General features: G+C 36.0%; 2 protein-coding genes across 2 annotated transcripts; both read right to left on the reverse strand.

The window, feature by feature from the left end:
• Nucleotides 1-817: 817 nt before the first annotated feature.
• LOC306877476 (uncharacterized protein) lies at nucleotides 818-5,885 on the reverse strand. The gene is made up of 9 exons (XM_079429242.1): nucleotides 5,619-5,885; nucleotides 4,931-5,221; nucleotides 4,017-4,262; nucleotides 3,800-3,919; nucleotides 3,678-3,701; nucleotides 2,864-2,992; nucleotides 2,423-2,551; nucleotides 1,877-2,032; nucleotides 818-1,593 (listed from the first exon to the last, which is right to left on the reverse strand). The coding sequence occupies exons 1-9, from the start codon at nucleotides 5,674-5,676 to the stop codon at nucleotides 1,499-1,501; spliced, it is 1,248 nt and encodes a 415-aa protein (XP_079285368.1). The 5' UTR covers nucleotides 5,677-5,885; the 3' UTR covers nucleotides 818-1,498.
• Nucleotides 5,619-18,237, reverse strand: LOC306877475 (immunoglobulin superfamily member 2-like). Its single transcript, XM_079429241.1, has 9 exons — nucleotides 18,126-18,237; nucleotides 13,325-13,690; nucleotides 12,587-13,003; nucleotides 11,648-12,049; nucleotides 11,028-11,411; nucleotides 10,504-10,878; nucleotides 9,478-9,861; nucleotides 7,859-8,242; nucleotides 5,619-6,585 (listed from the first exon to the last, which is right to left on the reverse strand). Exons 1-9 carry the CDS (start codon nucleotides 18,229-18,231, stop codon nucleotides 6,395-6,397), a joined length of 3,009 nt encoding a protein of 1,002 aa, XP_079285367.1. The 5' UTR covers nucleotides 18,232-18,237; the 3' UTR covers nucleotides 5,619-6,394.
• Between the last annotated feature and the right edge of the window lie 92 nt (nucleotides 18,238-18,329).

Below are 18,329 nucleotides of genomic sequence, written 5' to 3' on the forward strand. Positions count from 1 at the left end.
AAGACATTTGAGCACCCCCATATAGCCAAACACGCATGATCATAACACCTCTGCGACTATTCGACTGCGAGATTGGGATTCGAATCAGGCTCCTCCTATCAAAGCATTGAATCGTCGACTATTCGGGGTCACCCCTAAACAGTAGGTAACAGTATATCTGTTTGGATGTGTTGGGATTTTGCGAGTTGCGCAGGACCACAGCAGCGACGTGGTGATGACCCCCTTCTCCCCCTCAAACAAGTGGTGTGGAGACCAGAGAGGAAGCTGTTTTTAAGAGGATGCTTTTTAATACCATCCTCTGCAAACAGTGCATATAAAGTGAGGTACACAGTTGTGTGCAAATGCTCTGACTTGATAAATCACACGTATTTACTTTGTTGCAGGACTGTTCTTGAATGTGTGTTTGTGATGGAAATGTTTTTTAAGCTGCAGTTATTTAAATGGTTAGGGTTAATATCACCTTGTTCTGTAACTTTTTGGTCTGTACTGCAACAGCAGACACACTGAATGTGGTGACTGGGAAGTGACACCTATTGCATTCCTCTCTGCCTTTTTGTTTATAGGTTCTTCTTGGGCATCAATCCAGAGACGACAGAGAGGACATATCAACCAGCAAGTCTGTACACTGATCAGGAAACTCATTGACTTTGAATGGATGTCAATCTAGTGTGTAAGCAATATTCCAACGCCAAAATGGACAAATTCAACTCTGGCTTTGTGTTAAGCTTGATGTAGTCATGCAGTAAGATGATCACTGAATTTGTTCTGTAGTGTGTCCTGGTTCAATGGAGAGAAGCATGACCGTCTGAACCTCTTTGCTGGAAAGTTTAGACAATTTATTAAACTGCATAATAAATGCGTACAATTGATTTGTTTTTGTATTTATTTGAATTGAACATATCTTTCCAGTGATCTAGGTTATTGAATGGGATAACAAATAAAATGTAAAAATTACAGTATCTTATAATAAATTAAAAGTAAATTTTAAATTAAAAGTTTTGAATTAACAATAAATTTTATAGTAAATTAAAAACTCAATACTGGCTACTGAATTGCATTACTATTACAGTTTACAATGTAATTCTACAGCAGAATACTGCTAAATTGCAGTAATCTGATGCCATTAACTGTGACTTCACAGCTAAATACAGGAGCATACTGCTAAATCACAGTATGGAATAACTGCTGTGAAGTCGCAGTATATAGCTGTCATTTCACAATTATTTACTGTAAAAAATAATAGTAACTTACTGTGAAAGTAATGCAAGTAGTAGCCAGTAATTTACTGTGAATTTACAGTCAAATTTGTTTACAGTGTAGCACTTGCACATCATTGCTCTTTTGTTGATTTTGATTGCTTCCATTGTCCTCATTTGTAAGTCGCTTTGGTTAAAAGCATCTGCTAAATGACTAAATGTAAATGTAGCAAATGAACCTTATTTTAAAGCGTTACTGTTATTTATGTGTCCCTGCTTCTCAGTGCTTTTCATTTAACTTGCTACTCGCTGCTAGTACTGTCTTGTGCTGGTCCAGTGAGGTCTTGGGCTTCTGTAATTTCCTGCTGCTCATCTTCATAATTGTGAAGGTCTTCGCCTAGAACACAAATTGTTTGTTTACAAAACATAGCTCCAGTTTCACAAGTTTGTTTCTGTTAAGTACAGAAGAAACTAAAGAGGGAAAATTGCTTATTTTTCACTCTGTTTTACTGTTAAAAATGACAAATGTTTGCATTATTTGAGTTTTGTTTCTTTAAAACTAAATGTATAACGTTTATGAAAAAATATATATATTAAAATGCAATTAACCTGTGCTATGTACCAGTAGGGTATACAGTTAGATTTGTGGCATCCAGTTAGAATCTTTAAAACATTCTTACCTGATTCACTTCTCTGATCAGATGGATCAGGCTTCTCACTGAGAGCTTTAGAAGTTCCATCTAAATCCGTTTCCTTGATTATATTTTCAGAATCAGTCATTTCTTGTTCTTTATTCCCTCCATCCTCACTGTTATTTCTCTGTTCAGAATCATTTGCTGGAAAAAAGTAGCAACTCGAATAAATTTTGTGGGGTGATAAACTCAAAATACTTGTACATGTTGAACATTTAAACTAACATTTTCTGAAAAAATTAAATAATTAGCATATTGCTATGTGTCATTAGTGTATGGTCACTTACAAGTCCAAGTCAAGAAATCATTTATAGAGATGCCTTAAATGCACTGCAGAAAAGGAGACCACTAAATAGAGTGCTGCTGCCGTGCTGTCAAAACCTGGTAGAATAATTTGCCTTGGTTTTTTTTTTTTTTTTTTTTTTGCTTTATAGCCCTTGTGCATGCCATGTATATTTTGTTTAAAGTTCCAGACTTATCAACCATGTATATAAACCCCAAACTGCACGTTGTTGCTCAGAACTTGTCACTTACCAATTTCATTATCATCCATCCTTTCTGCTTCTTCAATTTTCTCAGACATATCTGCATCTTCGTTTATGTCCTGCTTTTCATTGTTCTGTGCATCATAATTGTTTTTGATAGCCTGGTTAACATCTTCATCTTTAAAAATTCAAATCACAAAATGAAATGAGGCCCAGTTTGTGGTTAATACATGCAAAGACACAGACAGCTGCCCTTGCCTGGTAAATGTGTTACGGGTAAGACCATCTGATAAAGATTTAGATAGATCATAGATTTAGGAATTAGAAACTACAGGGGCAAAAATATTTTCACAGACCCATTTGGTATTTGAAAACTCTTTTTGCTTTACATCCCTTGTGCATGCCATGTATATTTATTTTAAAGTTCCATACTTGTCAACCATATTTTTAATCCAAAACTGCACACTCTTGCTTACTACTTTGTACTTACAAAATTCACAATTAACCATCCTTTCTGTTTCTTCATTGTTTCCAGACTCATTTACATCTTCATTTATGTTCTGTCCTTCATTGTCCTTTGAAACATGATTTTTTCTGAGGGCCTGGTTAACATCTTCACCTATAAAAAAAAAAAAAAAAAATCAAATTAAATGATTGAGACCCACTTCATGGTTAATACAAGCAAAGACACAGACAGCTCTCCTTGGGTGCCTGGTAATGCCAAATAATTAATTATAGATTGTATTATGTATATTTAATATGAATATCAGAATTAGCTGAGGTACCAATTTTTTGTGCAAACAAATGTTATCTAGTAGTAAAGAGTAAATAATCTAAGAGTGGATGATAGCCATTGTTGGCAAATAATGAAGGGCAGTGTTTTACAGAGGTATTTATTACGTTTTATGGTTTTCAAACCAACTGCTCACAAAGTTTTTCATTATTTTGTTGTGTCTTCTAAGCTTGGCAGAGCTTTTAGTAAACGGACACCACTGACTGTAGGGTCACATTTAAAGCACAGAAAGCCATTAACAAATAAAAATGGCAAATGCCTATATACTGTATATGTGCTGCATATCTACCAGACCTGCACACGTATCAACACTCAAGATTCAAAACTCCAAAGTTGTGAAAATAAACAAACATACTTTTAAACTTTAAACTTTCAAACATACTATCAAACTTTGTTGTACAGTATGTCATTTTCAGCTAAACAACAACAACAGAAGATCATTTACATGACGCATTACATTTGTAGCACATCAATTATGATGCAAATCAAAGAGCACAAATTAAACACTCACGTTTAACTCCAGATCTCCTTGAATCTAATTGGAGAAAACTAAGCCATTATTATTGCACAAATGGGAAACTGAAAGCCATATCATAAACATATTTTGGGGTTATGAATGCCTATATGTCTTACCCCTGTTTCTTCTTTGGCAAATGAAATAAATGACAACAGCCATTGCGATCACCACGATAATAGCACCAATAATGGGTAATATAACTGGTAGAATGATATTCTCATCTGGTTGTGGTATATCTAATTACAAGAAACATAACAATAAATAATTGTAACCCAGATTCATCATAAACACTGTACTTCAGCCAGCAGTTATTGTAATGTGCATGAAATAGACCTGTCGGACAGTCTTTCAAAGCGAATCTGGTGCTCTTTTGGCTAACTTCATTTTTCACAATGCAAATAAAGACTGAATCAGGCTTCTGCTCCTTGCTGATATGAAGCTCTTGCCCGGATTGTTGTACTGAATTTGATCCAGTCCATTCATATGTTGTTGGGAACTGAGATGAAACTGAACAAAACAGTGTTTTTGATTCTCTATTATTGTTCAGTATACAGGTCACATTAGGCTCCTGCACAGCATCTGAGGGGAACATGGAGAATACTGGATTTGAAGTTGCTATGTAAGTAGTACTATAAAGTAATACTATACCTTTTTTATAAAAACACTAGCTAAATTAGCTAAATCGCATGGCTACAATATGCTGAAATGTATGAAACATACCAATTAGTAGACATGCTGGATTTAATTGTGGTTAATGATATTTAGTTAGCGTAAATAAAATAAAAACATTATGTTTTGTTGCATTCTTTTGTCATACATAGAAGTCCAGTTTGATGGTATTATTATTATTAGTAGTAGTAGCAGTAGTAATAATACTATTATTTAGTATTATTATTGTTGTTGCTTATTTTGTATTGGTTAAATAAGTGATGTCTTGGAAAGTCTAGAAATACTTTTATTGTTTAAACCATGTTTATACCATCACAATGTGATTCATTACATTCTTCATCAGAATATGGCAGCATCTCAGGCTCTTGAAAAACCAGCATAGTTAGTACAGCATTTGGTATGCTGGTGTCCATAACTAGTTTAACCAGCAGGATTGTCTTGGTTATCCAGCTTCACCAGTTGTGCTTTAATGGCGAGCAACATGATTATATGGATATGCTAGCCAGGCTAACATTAAATCAGTACCAACCAACAATATTGGTATCTTTTTTCATTCTCAATTGCAAAAAGTCACTTACCAATAACTTGAACTTCATTTAAAGAATTTTGCAGCGTTCCATCAATCTGTATTGCAGACATATAAATACCACTGTCCTGGCTGTTCATGCGATGAACAGTGAGCTTCCCAGAAATGGTTTCAATCCCTGATCTTCCTATGAATTGTCCATACTCTAGAAATTCAGTCAAATCATGTTCAGCCACCTTGTTTCCATTAAATGTCCACAAAATGTCTTCAGGATTTCCTTGTATATGTGGATTTAAAGTCACACTCGTCCCATTCTCAACATAGATGATAGAAGTTACAGCATCTGAATAGCATTTATAAAGTGAAAGATCATGGTGCAATGTTAAACAACTTAACATACTCATCGAAAACATCTAAAAGTTAACAACACAAGATTTTTACAGTGAAAACGATAACCTCAATTCTATAGAGTATTAGCTTGTTTCCTAACAGGTCCTAAATAAAATTTTGGCTGCAACTTCAGCCTCGTCTTTAATATTAGGTTACTTCAACAAAGAAATTGATTTGTGGATATAGTCTTAATTCATTGTTTGCTTAACCTGGACATGTTCTGAAGCGCTTGAGGAAGCACTTGTTATGCAACCCATTATGATTAGAACAGCTTATTGAAAAGAACTCAACTTTCAAAATCATTTGCAATACGATGTAAAAAACTACGGTCAATTATAAACATTACTTACTGAATCTTGATAATACTACACAGACGAAAAGATGAAATACTTCCCAGAGTTTTTTCATTTTCTTTCACTTTCGTATTTATCTCAGCTGTTCCAGGTAACCGGTCCACCCACCCACCTTCAGGGAATCTGTAGTGAGACTCTAACAGCGAGTGGCTTATGTGCCTTTGTGAGTCTGAAACTTTAATTCAAACATGAATGGGTAGGCTATTAAGTAGACAGGCCTGTGACAGTTTTACCTATGACTGCATTATTGTAAGTTGTTGCCACACCCAAACCTCCTAGAAGGAAAAGGTATGTCATTCATATTTAAATAACGATCTGGTTTATCCAGTCACACTGCTCAACCCCAGCTGTTAAAGGGATAGTACACTCAACGTTAAATTGTTCCAAATCTGTATGAGATTATTTCTTCTGTTTAACACAAAAGAAGGTATTTTGGAGAATACTGTATGTGTAACCAAACATTTGCTGGTCCCCACTGACACCTCTTGTTACTTCCATTATATTGTGACTTTAAACATTACATGAACAAACATTCATAAACACAAAGACAACAGAGCCAACGTCAAAATCGGATGGCAAATTTATTTACATAGTGTACAAATCTGATGCCAATAAAAGTCTAGGCCATATCAAACTCAAATCTGTTGGCATTACTGTAAAGTAATATTTTTCCAAGTTTCTTAAAAGTGAAATGATTACTGTGTGAATGTATGTAATCATATAATTGCTAAAAAAGTAACTGCAATCTGATTATGAACCATTTAAACAACCATCTAATCGCAAGTAGGTACAGGAGTGAGGCCTTTTTTCTCAGCCCACAGACAGTCTTTCTTCTTCTTCAGTTCAGATTTCTTCTTGTGGCCCTTTCTCAACAACAATATTATGACCAATACAAGAAAACAAATCAGAGGAATAGCGATTGCCAATGTTATTCCCAATGGGTCTATCTGTTTTCCAGAATCACCTGAGGAAACAAATCAAATGTTAGATTTTTGCTCTCTGGAAAGGAAAAGATCTTTTACTGTTATAAAATAACATTCTTTGTTTTGTATATGCATTTGATTTATGTTTGATATTGATTTTGATTGTTTGTTTGTTTGTTTATATATCACACATTAATTATCCCGATAAGACAGATGTAACTAAAATGCACTCCGGAAACAGCAAATAGATGCAGGGGACCCCTTAGATAAACCACCTAATCAGAAATCTATATCTGTACTTTTTACATATTTGGCAGTTGAGTCAAGGCTTGGTTGGATTAATAAAGCAGCAATGTGCAGATATGTACATTATGTGGCAAAATAGTATGTATATAACACTAAGTGCAAACAGCCCGTCTTGTTGGCAAAGGCTATTTACACTAACTCCGCCCACTAACGTATGATTGAGTTAGTCAACACTAAAAAAAAGATGCTGCTTCAGCATCAGTTTCATTGGCGTAGGTGGTAAGACAAATGCTTTTTGACACGATCGACCCGAGTTCGAGCCCTTTTCAAATCTCATACTGCATCAGAATGGCATTTATTTTAAATAAAAAGGAAATAATCAAAAATTTGAAAATAAGAGTATCGGGTAGGGTTAGGGTAGGTGTAGGGAGGGCTTTATTGTCCCAATAAGGTGGCATGCATTTAATAATTTGAATTAAAACTATAATTTGCACTCAATACGTTATTATTGAGTACTGTTTTATAATGTTCGGCAATACTGAGGTGCAGATAATTGCCACTATTTGCAATAAGTAGTATAAACAGCAGACAATCTTGCTATTTTAACATAGTGTAAATAGAATCTATAGCTATTTGCACTTAGTGTAAATAGCATATCTTTAAAACATACTGCTATTTTCACTTGGTGTAAATATAATCCATTGCTATTTGCACTTATTGTAAATAGTATCTATCGCTATTTACACTGAGTGCAAATAGCCGCTGACTCTTTTTTTTAACTGGTGCGGGTGCAAAAAAAAACATGAGATGGACATATTTAACCTAACCTTAACCTACTCTTAAAATTTGAGGTTATGGATGGTATACAGGCCTCTATGCCTGATCCAAAAATTTGCTCTAAACCTCACCCTAAAATTGGATTGGCTGTTAGGGATGTAGTTCCAGGAACATGTCCTACTTTGTGAAATCATGGTTACTGTGTGGTTGAAGGTATGTGAGCAGGCTAATTTAGTGACTAAAGTCTAGTGGACATTATTAAAATTGTTCAAAATGCTTAGAGCATCTTACCTTCAGTGTGAACATAGATGGAGAGCTCTCCAGATTTATCTGAAGCAAATTTCTTCCAGGTGTTAGCAGATAGAAGCCACTCCTCAACCTGACAGTAGTATTGTCCCATATCAGTGGGGTTGATCTGTGGCACAGTCAGTTTATAGTGTGTGGCAAGTGGTCGTCCAAACAAAAGATTTTTATCGCTAATTGCACTGTGTAAAGTGCCGTCACGCCTGGCAGTGAATATGGTGACTGGTCCTTCTTCCTGAACCTTGAACCAGGTGACCTCAAAGGCAGACTTATCACTGGATTGTGATTCAATGACACAGTCAAAGGTGAATGCAGTCTGTTGATTGGTAATGTTGAACGTTCGGTTCTCCTTCTGAACATGCAGTTTAATTTCTGTTTAAATTAAACAACACCAAAGGTCAAACAAGTTTTTTGTGAACAGAATACACTGTCACCTTTAAAAAAATGTCATATGTTGATAGTCATAAGCAAGAACAATGTGACAGTGTTTGGTAGGTCATTAATGAGACTCTGTAATCTGTACTAAGAGACTAGAAGTGGATAACATGAATGAATGTATTACCAATACTTCTAACCATGACTAGGGTGACCATTTCTACAATACCAGAAAGGATGACACTGCAGGATTCAGTGAAACATGGATAAAAAAAATGAAAACTAATCCCAAACCTTTAAGATGTAACAGAAATAAACTTTTTCATTAAGGGGCAATATTTGCCGTAAATTGATTTTCAGCAGCATTTCTGTATGCATCCCTTTCATGTAAATTCTTACTTTTTTGTTTTTTCAATAAATGCAATTAGATTAATTAAACACTACAGGGCTGTTACCAATCAAACGATATCAGTATCACCAAAAACATCTTGGCACTGTAGATGTTGCACAGAAGCTGCATCTGAAGTGGTATATTTAGATGTATTTACACAGACTGTTTAATGGAGATCCACCAGTAGAAAATATAAATGATTTTAAAAGGGGGACAAATGAGCTAAAGGCTGTGCTGGTAGGCCGACATTATATTTTAAAACTGGACTTTCCAACCTACAACCAGACAGATTCATGTTGTAAGCATGACCAAAAGTTAAGCCTGTTTGGACATATTCCATTTGTTCCCGCTAGCCCTCACAATCAAGCTGGTATTCCTTAACTCCTTGCACTGGAAGCTTCCATTATCAGCAATATCAGAGTTTAATACAATCAGATGGAAAGTATCAGGTGTAGAAGTGTAACCTGTCCTTAACTTGCTGATTCTATGTGTGTAGACAACTGTTATAAGAGTTTGACAATAAAGATATCACGTTAGCAGATTCTGGGCTATTAAATACCCATCTGTAACTGTAGTGATGGGTAGCATCCTCGTTTCCTCGTTTCCATGCTAGACCATTTCTAATAATTTGGCACATGCATTTTAAATAAATTTGGAAGACTGTTCATTTTCTTTCTCTTGGACACTCGTATATTTGTCATTGACCATTGATTAAAGAAAAGCAAGGTTTAAAACAGAAAAAAACAACAAAAACTGTATTTTAATCATTGTAAAACAACTTTGTGTTTAGAATACTATGGTTCAATGAAAAGACCATTTCAGTGAAATAAAATATCCTTACCTTTCTCTTTGACAACAAGTTCTGTTGAAACAGAAATTTTCTTTAGGGAATACCAGTCACCAAGAGGATCCTGAAGCCACTCTTCTACCTCACAATGATATTGTCCACTGTCAGATGTTCTGACCTGGTGGATAGTCAGCTGGAAGTTCTGTTTCTGTCTTATTTCCATACGGATCCTCTGGTCCATCTCTAGGCCGGCTGCAGGTCCAAACTTGACAACAGCATATAGGTCCATAGTTAAGAGCATCTGGGACCCAAACATCCATGTTATCATGAAACGAGATGTATTTGTGGTTGTCCTCATGACTGAGCATTCAAGCTTAGCATCAGTGTTGACAGTGGTTTCCAGACGAGATGTGGGTGAGTACAGGTTCATCTTGCTGACTGAGAGACAGAGTGATATTCAATATACTACAGTTATCTAAATGCTTTATAAAAAAACATAAACATATGAAGAACATATGCACATTTTAGTGTTTAGAATCTCTATTGTAGTAGTCTATAGGTATGTATGTTAGCATTGTGTGTGTCACATTAATGTTAATTTGTTTGTTTGTGGTGCCATAGTTTAGTTTCCAATTAGTTGTCATTTTGATAGACCTGGTATCAATTTTCAAAATCACAATTTTCTCTCATGTGTACCAAATATCAAAATTTCGCACACACCTGCTCATTCTTTATCACTATTTTTATAGCATTTTATAACAATAGTAAAGTCTCTGGAACTGTGTATTTACTAATAACAGTAAGAACAGTGAATTATGCATTATTACAAGTGATTATTACACTAAATCAAACCCTAACCCTAGCCTAATGTAAATTCATGTTGTAAATTAGTATTACACAGTACTTGTTTGTGCAATTATATGTAACAAGGACAAATACGAATAAAATAAAATGTGACCAGGTTGGGTTAGAGGTAAGTTTAGCAGTTTTTGGGGATATGGTACTGAGTATAAAGAGTATAGTATGTCAAAATATTCGACATTTTAACATAATACACTTTGAATAAAAGACTGTATTTACCAGGTTTTTGTACAGTCACCGCCAATGGGTTGGAGTTCTTCAAGGCTTTCTGTACATCCTTTTGATAGGCATCAACTTGACACTGGTACTGTCCTTCTTGTTGCTTGCTGACTCTCGGCACCATGAGAATGAAACGAGTTTCTGTCGGCAGTGCTTGAATGGACAGCTGATAGTTTCTCTGATCTGCTCTCCGGGCGATTTCTCCAGTGTGGCGTATGGATAAAATATTTGTTTGAACAGTTGAATTGCGGGGCTGAAACATCCAGCGTACAGCCAAAGACACTTTAGGCCCTCTGACCGTGCATAGCAGTACTACTGGAGAATCTATAGGTACATTTGTTGTACGACTTTTCAAGCTCACCTTCATTTGAGATTCTGAAAAGAAATGTCTGCAGTGATTATTTAAACTCTAATAGCAGTAACAGTACAAATTTGAGCAGAGTAATGACAAAGAATTTTTGGCTGAATGTCTTGACAGTTTTCTCTGTTACTGAGAATATTGAGTGATTATATAGTAATCTTACCAACAGAATTAACTAAAATGGCTTTTTGCTGAGATTGGGTGTTGGCTTTCTTCATCTCGCCATTGCTCTGTACTGTCCATTCAGACACAATGCACTTATAGTCGCCGCTGTCAGATGTTGCAGATGGACCAATCTCCAGAGTAACGTTTCCAGCTGGAGAATGAAGTGTTTGAACATTTCTGCTCTGATATCTTGCCCCAACATCTTTCATTACTCCCTCATGGGTCAGACTAATGACATCACTGAAGGAAACCCCCGAGTCTTTCTTGTGTTGCCATGACACGGATAAAGGACCTTTGAACCCCGACACTGAGCAGGTGACCCGTAGTACATCTCCCTCAGTCACTGCATCCTTCATCACCATGACCACTGCCAGATCACTCTCTGACCAGACAGGCAGAAAGAAAAAAACACCCAATGTCAGTGTCTCAATGCAAGCATTTTTGTTGTGAAAACTGACTAGATTATTTACAGAAAAGAATGCAAACCAATGCCTATTATTTCAAGGCAAGCATCACTGTTATTGTCACTCATAATAAGGTTTAGCTATCTTCTCCATACTTAACTTTGAACAAACAGCACAATGACTGTATAGGAGGAACAATTGTCTCGTTAATTACCTTTAGCCGTGATGCTCACAGTCTCTGAACTGGATATTTGTTTTTGTATTTTTTTGAAGGTGCCATCTTCATTCATGTTTTCCTGCCATACTTCACACTGGTATTGGCCCTGGTCCTCAGCCCGAGCCGAACGGATGGTCAGCAGGTAGTCCATCTGACTGGTTTTCACTGCTCTCATCTCTGCTGCATTCTCTCTCTCCTTGTAGCTGTCAAAGATAGTGAGCATCCCAGAAGATCCGATCTGGGCCACTTTCTGCTGGTTCTTCAGCCAAGTCACCGAGAAGAAATGACCAGGACGGTTCTGTGCATTCACACTGCAACGAATGTCCAGTGCGTCTCCCTCCTGTAGTGGCCCCTTTGAAGCCTTCAGATAAACACTGAATGAACCTTCACCAGGGACCACTTTTGAGACACAGGAAAGAGCATGAGATCAAACAGGTTCTCTTACACAACTTCCTGTATATGACTGTACTCATACACACTCAGGCATTACACCAGGTTCTGACCTACATAGTTACATCTGACATCTGTTGTACATTATTATTCTACAAATGTATCTGTCATTTGGTAGAAGCTAGAAATGTCATCATGGGCAGGCTGTGTGACCTGCCTTCATCCTCAAAATCATTTACAAACTACTCTAGATAACAGAAAATATGACACAGAATGCATTAACACATGGGTTCAATAATTGTTTTTGGGTTTTTTTCTCTCTGCTGTGAGTTATTGACTGAAAAGCGCATGAAACTATTACAATTTAAGAGATACTTAGAAAAGTAAACAAATGGGACTAAATATCAACATTTGACTGTAAGGATATTATTGTTACTTTCGTACATTAAACTTTGCTTTTCCCAGACACTATAGGTGTAAAATCTGTTTCCTGAAGTAAAAATCTGTTGAAAACCTCTGGTTTAAATTACAAAACATGAATCTCACCGATTCGTTTAATCTCCACATTGCATGCTGTGGTGGTTTTGTGGGCAATCTGTGTCCAGGAACGGTCTGGGTCTTGGATCCATTCAATGGCTTTGCAGAAGAACTTCCCCTGGTCTGACTGCTGCACTTGAGGCATCTTCAGTCTGTAGGCTGTGTCCTCCATCTTATCCATGCTGATAAGACCAGCAAGATAGCGATCCTCAAATCCAGATCCTGGCTTTACAGTCAGATCTTTGTCCAGAGTAATGATTGGCCGAGGGTTTTCATCTTGTTCACCATGGAGAAACCAGGTGACTGACAGATGAGTATGTTGAAAAGTCTGGCTGGAGACTTGGCACTCAAGCTGAAGAGGATCACCTTCAGACAAGCTCTGAGAAGGAGAGCCAGAGTATGATGCCTCCAGAGTGTCTGCAATCACTGTGGATAAAACAGTTTCCCCCCCCCTTTTTTGTCATTGAAAATGTATTAACAAAGTTTAAAAAAAAAAGTGATTGACCTATATGCATCTTTCAATGCCAATACTAACACCTAGAAAACTGATATCAACTGACATTATATCAGTGACTATTGAATGATACAGTAGTGTTTAATATAAATATTGCTTATAGCTGATCACCTTCTTTTGGGATACATGGGAATGTGAACGGATGTTAAATGATGGATTTCTCTTTCAATAATCTCAAAAAGCAAAATCATCCCATTAATCACCAAAACCCTCAAAATAAATAAATATCTTACCATTAAGCTTGGTTTCATCATCATAATCTCCGTAATACGCACCACCTGTGTGTAGGGTCTCACAGAGCAAATCACCTGCATCATTCTCCACCAAATTTTTGATCATCAAGAGAACTGAAGATCCTGACAGCCTTTGAATCTCAATCTCTTTATTTCTTACTCTACCGGAGAACATCCCATAGGCAAAGTCTGGGTCACTGGTACTGATCATATTTATAATGTTCGATTTCTTGACAAGGAACTGAAAATCCCGGTTAGATGGGCCTGTAAACCCTGTAACATTACAGGATATGGAGATGGGATATCCTTTCACTCTATACAGAGGACCTTTCTGTATCTGGACCTGAATCTGACCACTGCACAGATCTGTGTGGAAAGAGGCAAGACAGGCAAATTCACCCTAATGTTCCAAACACATATGACTTTTTACATTTTTTTTTTATTCACACTTCTCTTTTCCATACAATAAAGTGAATGGCAACTGGAGACATCGGCCTCCAAAAAATATAGCTCCTGCACTATATGTGCTATTCCAAATCTTCTGAAGCCAAATAATATTTGCGTGACGGTATTAGTTCCTTCTTGTCTTGTCATGACAGAGCAAGGTTGAGTATGTGGAAATAAGATTTAAGCAAAAAATTTAAGCTACAGCTGTTATTTTTTAGTTAATAACCCTTAAATGTCACAAGGCTTCAAAAGCTATATTTCACAAGTAGTATAAACCACTTGTATGGAACATTTTGGTATTATAAGCTATAGTCATTTTTGAAGCCTTACAGTTGTGATTGTAATCACCATTCACATTCATTGTATGGAAAAGTTCAGCTTGAATGTTTGCTACCCTTTTGCTTTTCACATTGGATTTGAGTCAACATCAGGGTGAGAAAATTACATATTGTCACAAAACTTATATATCCTCAGAGAAAATATTTCAAGGTTTATATTTGTGATTCAGTTCAGTCCCCACTGCAGGAGTCCTATGAGACACAACAATAGTTGCAGGTTCCACATTTGGCACCAAAGTCTACCATCCTGAAACGGATCGATCCTTTTGCTTTTGAAACCTAGTTAATATAGGTTTCATTGAGAGCTCCTTTTTTTGTTGTTGCATATTTTGATTCCTATATAAGTTTATTCTTTACAGGTATACCAGTAATTTAAAAAAGATCACAAATTGATGGCATTTTATACTAGCCCTTAAGCCAATGAAAACTTATTCAATCACACTCTTAAAAGGCATAGTTCACCAAAAAAAAAGGAAAACTATGACAACGAGTTTATTCTGACACCTTTGTTTCTTCTAAATCTGTTTAAAAACACCTTTAAATATCTTATCATGTTCAAAAGTCTTTTATTTAACAAATATTACATGTGTCTACTCTATGTTAAAGAAAGTAAACACCACATGAGTGCTACTTCGGAAAGCAGAAAGTGTCCAACCGTATTTCTCATTTTTCAGCACCTCCCTGACTACAACCGACAAATATTTCAGATTGGTCAGGCAAGCTTCAGTCGAATGCACTTCTTTGCTAATGCCATGCTATAGATGTAATAGATGTAACATCTTGACCCAAAGTTCCCCTTCTACTGTAGATGGGTGCCCTCTCAGAATATCAAACTGTTAATCTAGCTCCTGTAACATTACTTCCTGGTTGTTCAAATTGGGCCACATAGTTTTCTCACTCACTCTTTGTGAAATATTGTTTATCTAGACTGTTATGAGTGTTTTGTTGTTGTTGTTGTTGTTGTTATTTCCATGCCATGTTGTGGATTACCCACTTTGCTTTCACGTTTACGCTTTTGGTTTTATGCTGTTGGTCCACATGGATTAGTCCTCCATGTTACAATGAAAAAGAATATTGCATTGTGTAGAAATTGTAAAAAACTCTGATATTAATCTGAATTTGGAGAATTTTGGAATATGGAGATTAGTTTTGAGTCTTCAGTCAAACTCTTCAATCTGATTACCCAGTTCAGTTTAAGACAAAGTTCTTATTCCCCAAATTCAGATTCCCACACTGGTGGATCTCGCACCAGTCCTCACACCATGTCATCAGAAAAGAGATGTTATTGGAAGCACATTAGCGCTTTTGATTAAAGATTACAAGGGCATGTGACCTTAAAACACAGTGATGTGCACTGATAAATAATTTACAATAAATACTGCAACATTCCATAAAGTAATAAGAGATGTCCATTTTGATTTTAAGGTGTCTTTTAGTCCTTATAAAATGAATATACTGCAATATTGGCATCTAATATAAAATTCATCCTAATATATTATTATATTTAAACTATGACAATGTAAATAAATGCAAATCAGTTTTGTGTGACCGTTCCACAGATCTGTGTGGAAAGAGGAAATAGATCATTATGCAAACCTTGAAGAGACATTTCACTTTTCACTTTCATTTGCCATTGTGTTTGCACTTTTTCTCACTCACATGCTCATGTACATGTTGTGTTTACCTTTGCCTGTATTTTTGTCCATTTCTAGGTGTTGTTGTTTATCAATAAATTGCAGCTTTCTATTATTACTGTTGCCTGTTCATTTTATCATTTTAACCCAGCAGTAGATATTTTTAACAGTAAACGTTTTTTAAAGTAAAAAAAAAAAAAGCCCTGCATTTTGGGTCAAACATTTAACCCAACCCAGGAGTCAAAAGGTCATTACAACTCAGAACTGCATCTCTTGTTGCCACATTTTTAGAGTGAACCCATACAACTTTCATTTCATGTCACGCAACTCTGACAGAAATTCATGCCGCTGCTATAATTTGATTGGTTATCAAGGCACACGTGATCCACGTTTGTCATTTTCTCCAATGGTGGAACCACTGAGGTTTGCATGTACACATAAGATGATCATTGTTGCATCCCAATTTGCATACTATCTGTTCTAAATATAATGAGTATTACAAACGTTCACGAATGTTCTAATATTTCTGGTGGAAATTCAAAATGCACACCCATGCACACTCTAACAGATAAATTACCCACAAGAACTGTAACTGAGATCTACAAACATGGAGAGGAAAAAAGGCAGTTATAGACCAACAGTTAAGCAGAGAGGTTTAGATAAAGGTAATAATTAACGAGTAATGATTAATTGATATCAAACTTGCTGATATTTGGCCATTAGCTTCTAAATACATCATTATGCAAAAACACAAGTTCTCAACATGAAGACCCACGACTAGCAGATCAAAAGTCAGTAGTATGCACCTTTTTTCACAAAAATAGTACAGAATTTTAGGGCATAGTATAAGTAGGTGAATGGACGCTTCTTCACATAGGGTTCTCAGAAGCAGAAGTGTCATAGCTGGGTAAACTTCTATAGTGGTGACTGGGAACTACAAATGTGTATGTGTGTGCAAATTGCATTCCCATTTACACCAGAAGCAAGAGAGAGAGAGTTAGAAAATACACATTTCTATTACTTTACAAAAGAGGGAGAGAAAAAATCAAGATATTTATTACTGTGGTCAGAAGAGAGAATTTGCTATTTTTAAAAACATCCACAAAACAGTTTTAACTAGTTTTCTGAAATGTAATGCCAAGGTAAAACTATAACACAAAGTACAGTATTACAAATTAATTATAAAAAATTGGTTAACAATTTATTTCACAGTGTTCTTGTTACACATTACATGTACTTACTATAACACTAAATTGAATAATTGCATTTAATAAACCTAAACCAAACCCTAATCTTAACCATAATCATATAGTAAATATATGTTGTTAATTAATATTACGAAGCACTTCAATGTACAACTTCACTGTAACAAGTGTACAAAAATTGTAACAAAACGTTAGATTTACGATGTAGAAATGTTTAATCACGGTCTATAAAAAGGGAAGCTGCACATATCAAGGATAGGCTATGTGACAAACCAACTGTACACAAATGTTTTAGTAGCTAGTACTATTAGCCTACTTAGTAGTTTTGGTACTGTCATATTTGAAGTCTTCCTTTTATAGTGTAGTGTTGCCATAACTATTGTTTTGTTTCCAGATTAAGCTCTCAGAGAAAAAAAAAAGTACTCTTTCATAAGGTAGGCTGTAACTGTTAATATACAATTTATGTACTAATATGTACACTTTAGGCACTAATAGGTCTGTGTATCTTTAAGGTAACCCTTTAGGGGGTTAATACAAAGGTGTAGCCTAGCTTTTAAAAGGGTACCGCCCCAGAGCCAGCTTTTTTGTACCCTTTTTGAGAATGTAGTTTATAATAAACTGGCAAGATTTTATGATCTTGCCCAACTCAAATGAGTATTTCACGCCCAGGTAATTATTTATTTGGTGAAATCCATGTGTTGTTTCACGTGTTCGTTTGTATGGCCTCACCGCTTGCAACTCAGGAAGCTTCGCGTCGAGATCTAATCTGACCCTGGCAGGGATTATTCTGCTTTAAACATTTTACTTTGTTACGACATTATGCTTAACGTAAATAACACTTAAATGGCAGAAAGGTATTGTTTCGCTTCAGAATATATTTTACAAGGCGCATAACCCACTTATTTAACTTTTATGGAATTATTTTGTCAGTTTTGGAGCATGACAGTCGTTCGCTGAAAATCGTTCAGCAGTTTGATTATGTTTATTAACATTTTGCAGGTTTGATTGGGCCAACATGATGACACCGTTTTAATTTTGGGGTGAGTTAGCATTTAAAATACAACTTTACGTCGTCAATGACAGAAAGAGAACACAATAGCCTACCTACATGAATTTAAATTAAGAGAAATTCGGACTTTATATTTGTAATTTTTAATAAAATTGTATTCAGTCTTACCAAATAGCAGGAGTCCTGTGAGATACAGCAGAAGTGGCAGGTGCCACAGTCGGCACCAAAAGACCACCATCCTTAAACTGACTGATCCTTCTGCTTTCCCCCTCATCTCTGCAGCTATACAGGTTTCAACAAGAGCGCCTAAACCTGATTATGTTCTTTGACGGAAGTGATTGTGACACACAACGAATCTCTTTCACGTCTGCG

This window comes from Barbus barbus (genome assembly GCF_936440315.1).
Source record: "Barbus barbus genome assembly, chromosome: 11".
Classification (NCBI taxonomy): Eukaryota; Metazoa; Chordata; class Actinopteri; order Cypriniformes; family Cyprinidae; genus Barbus; species Barbus barbus.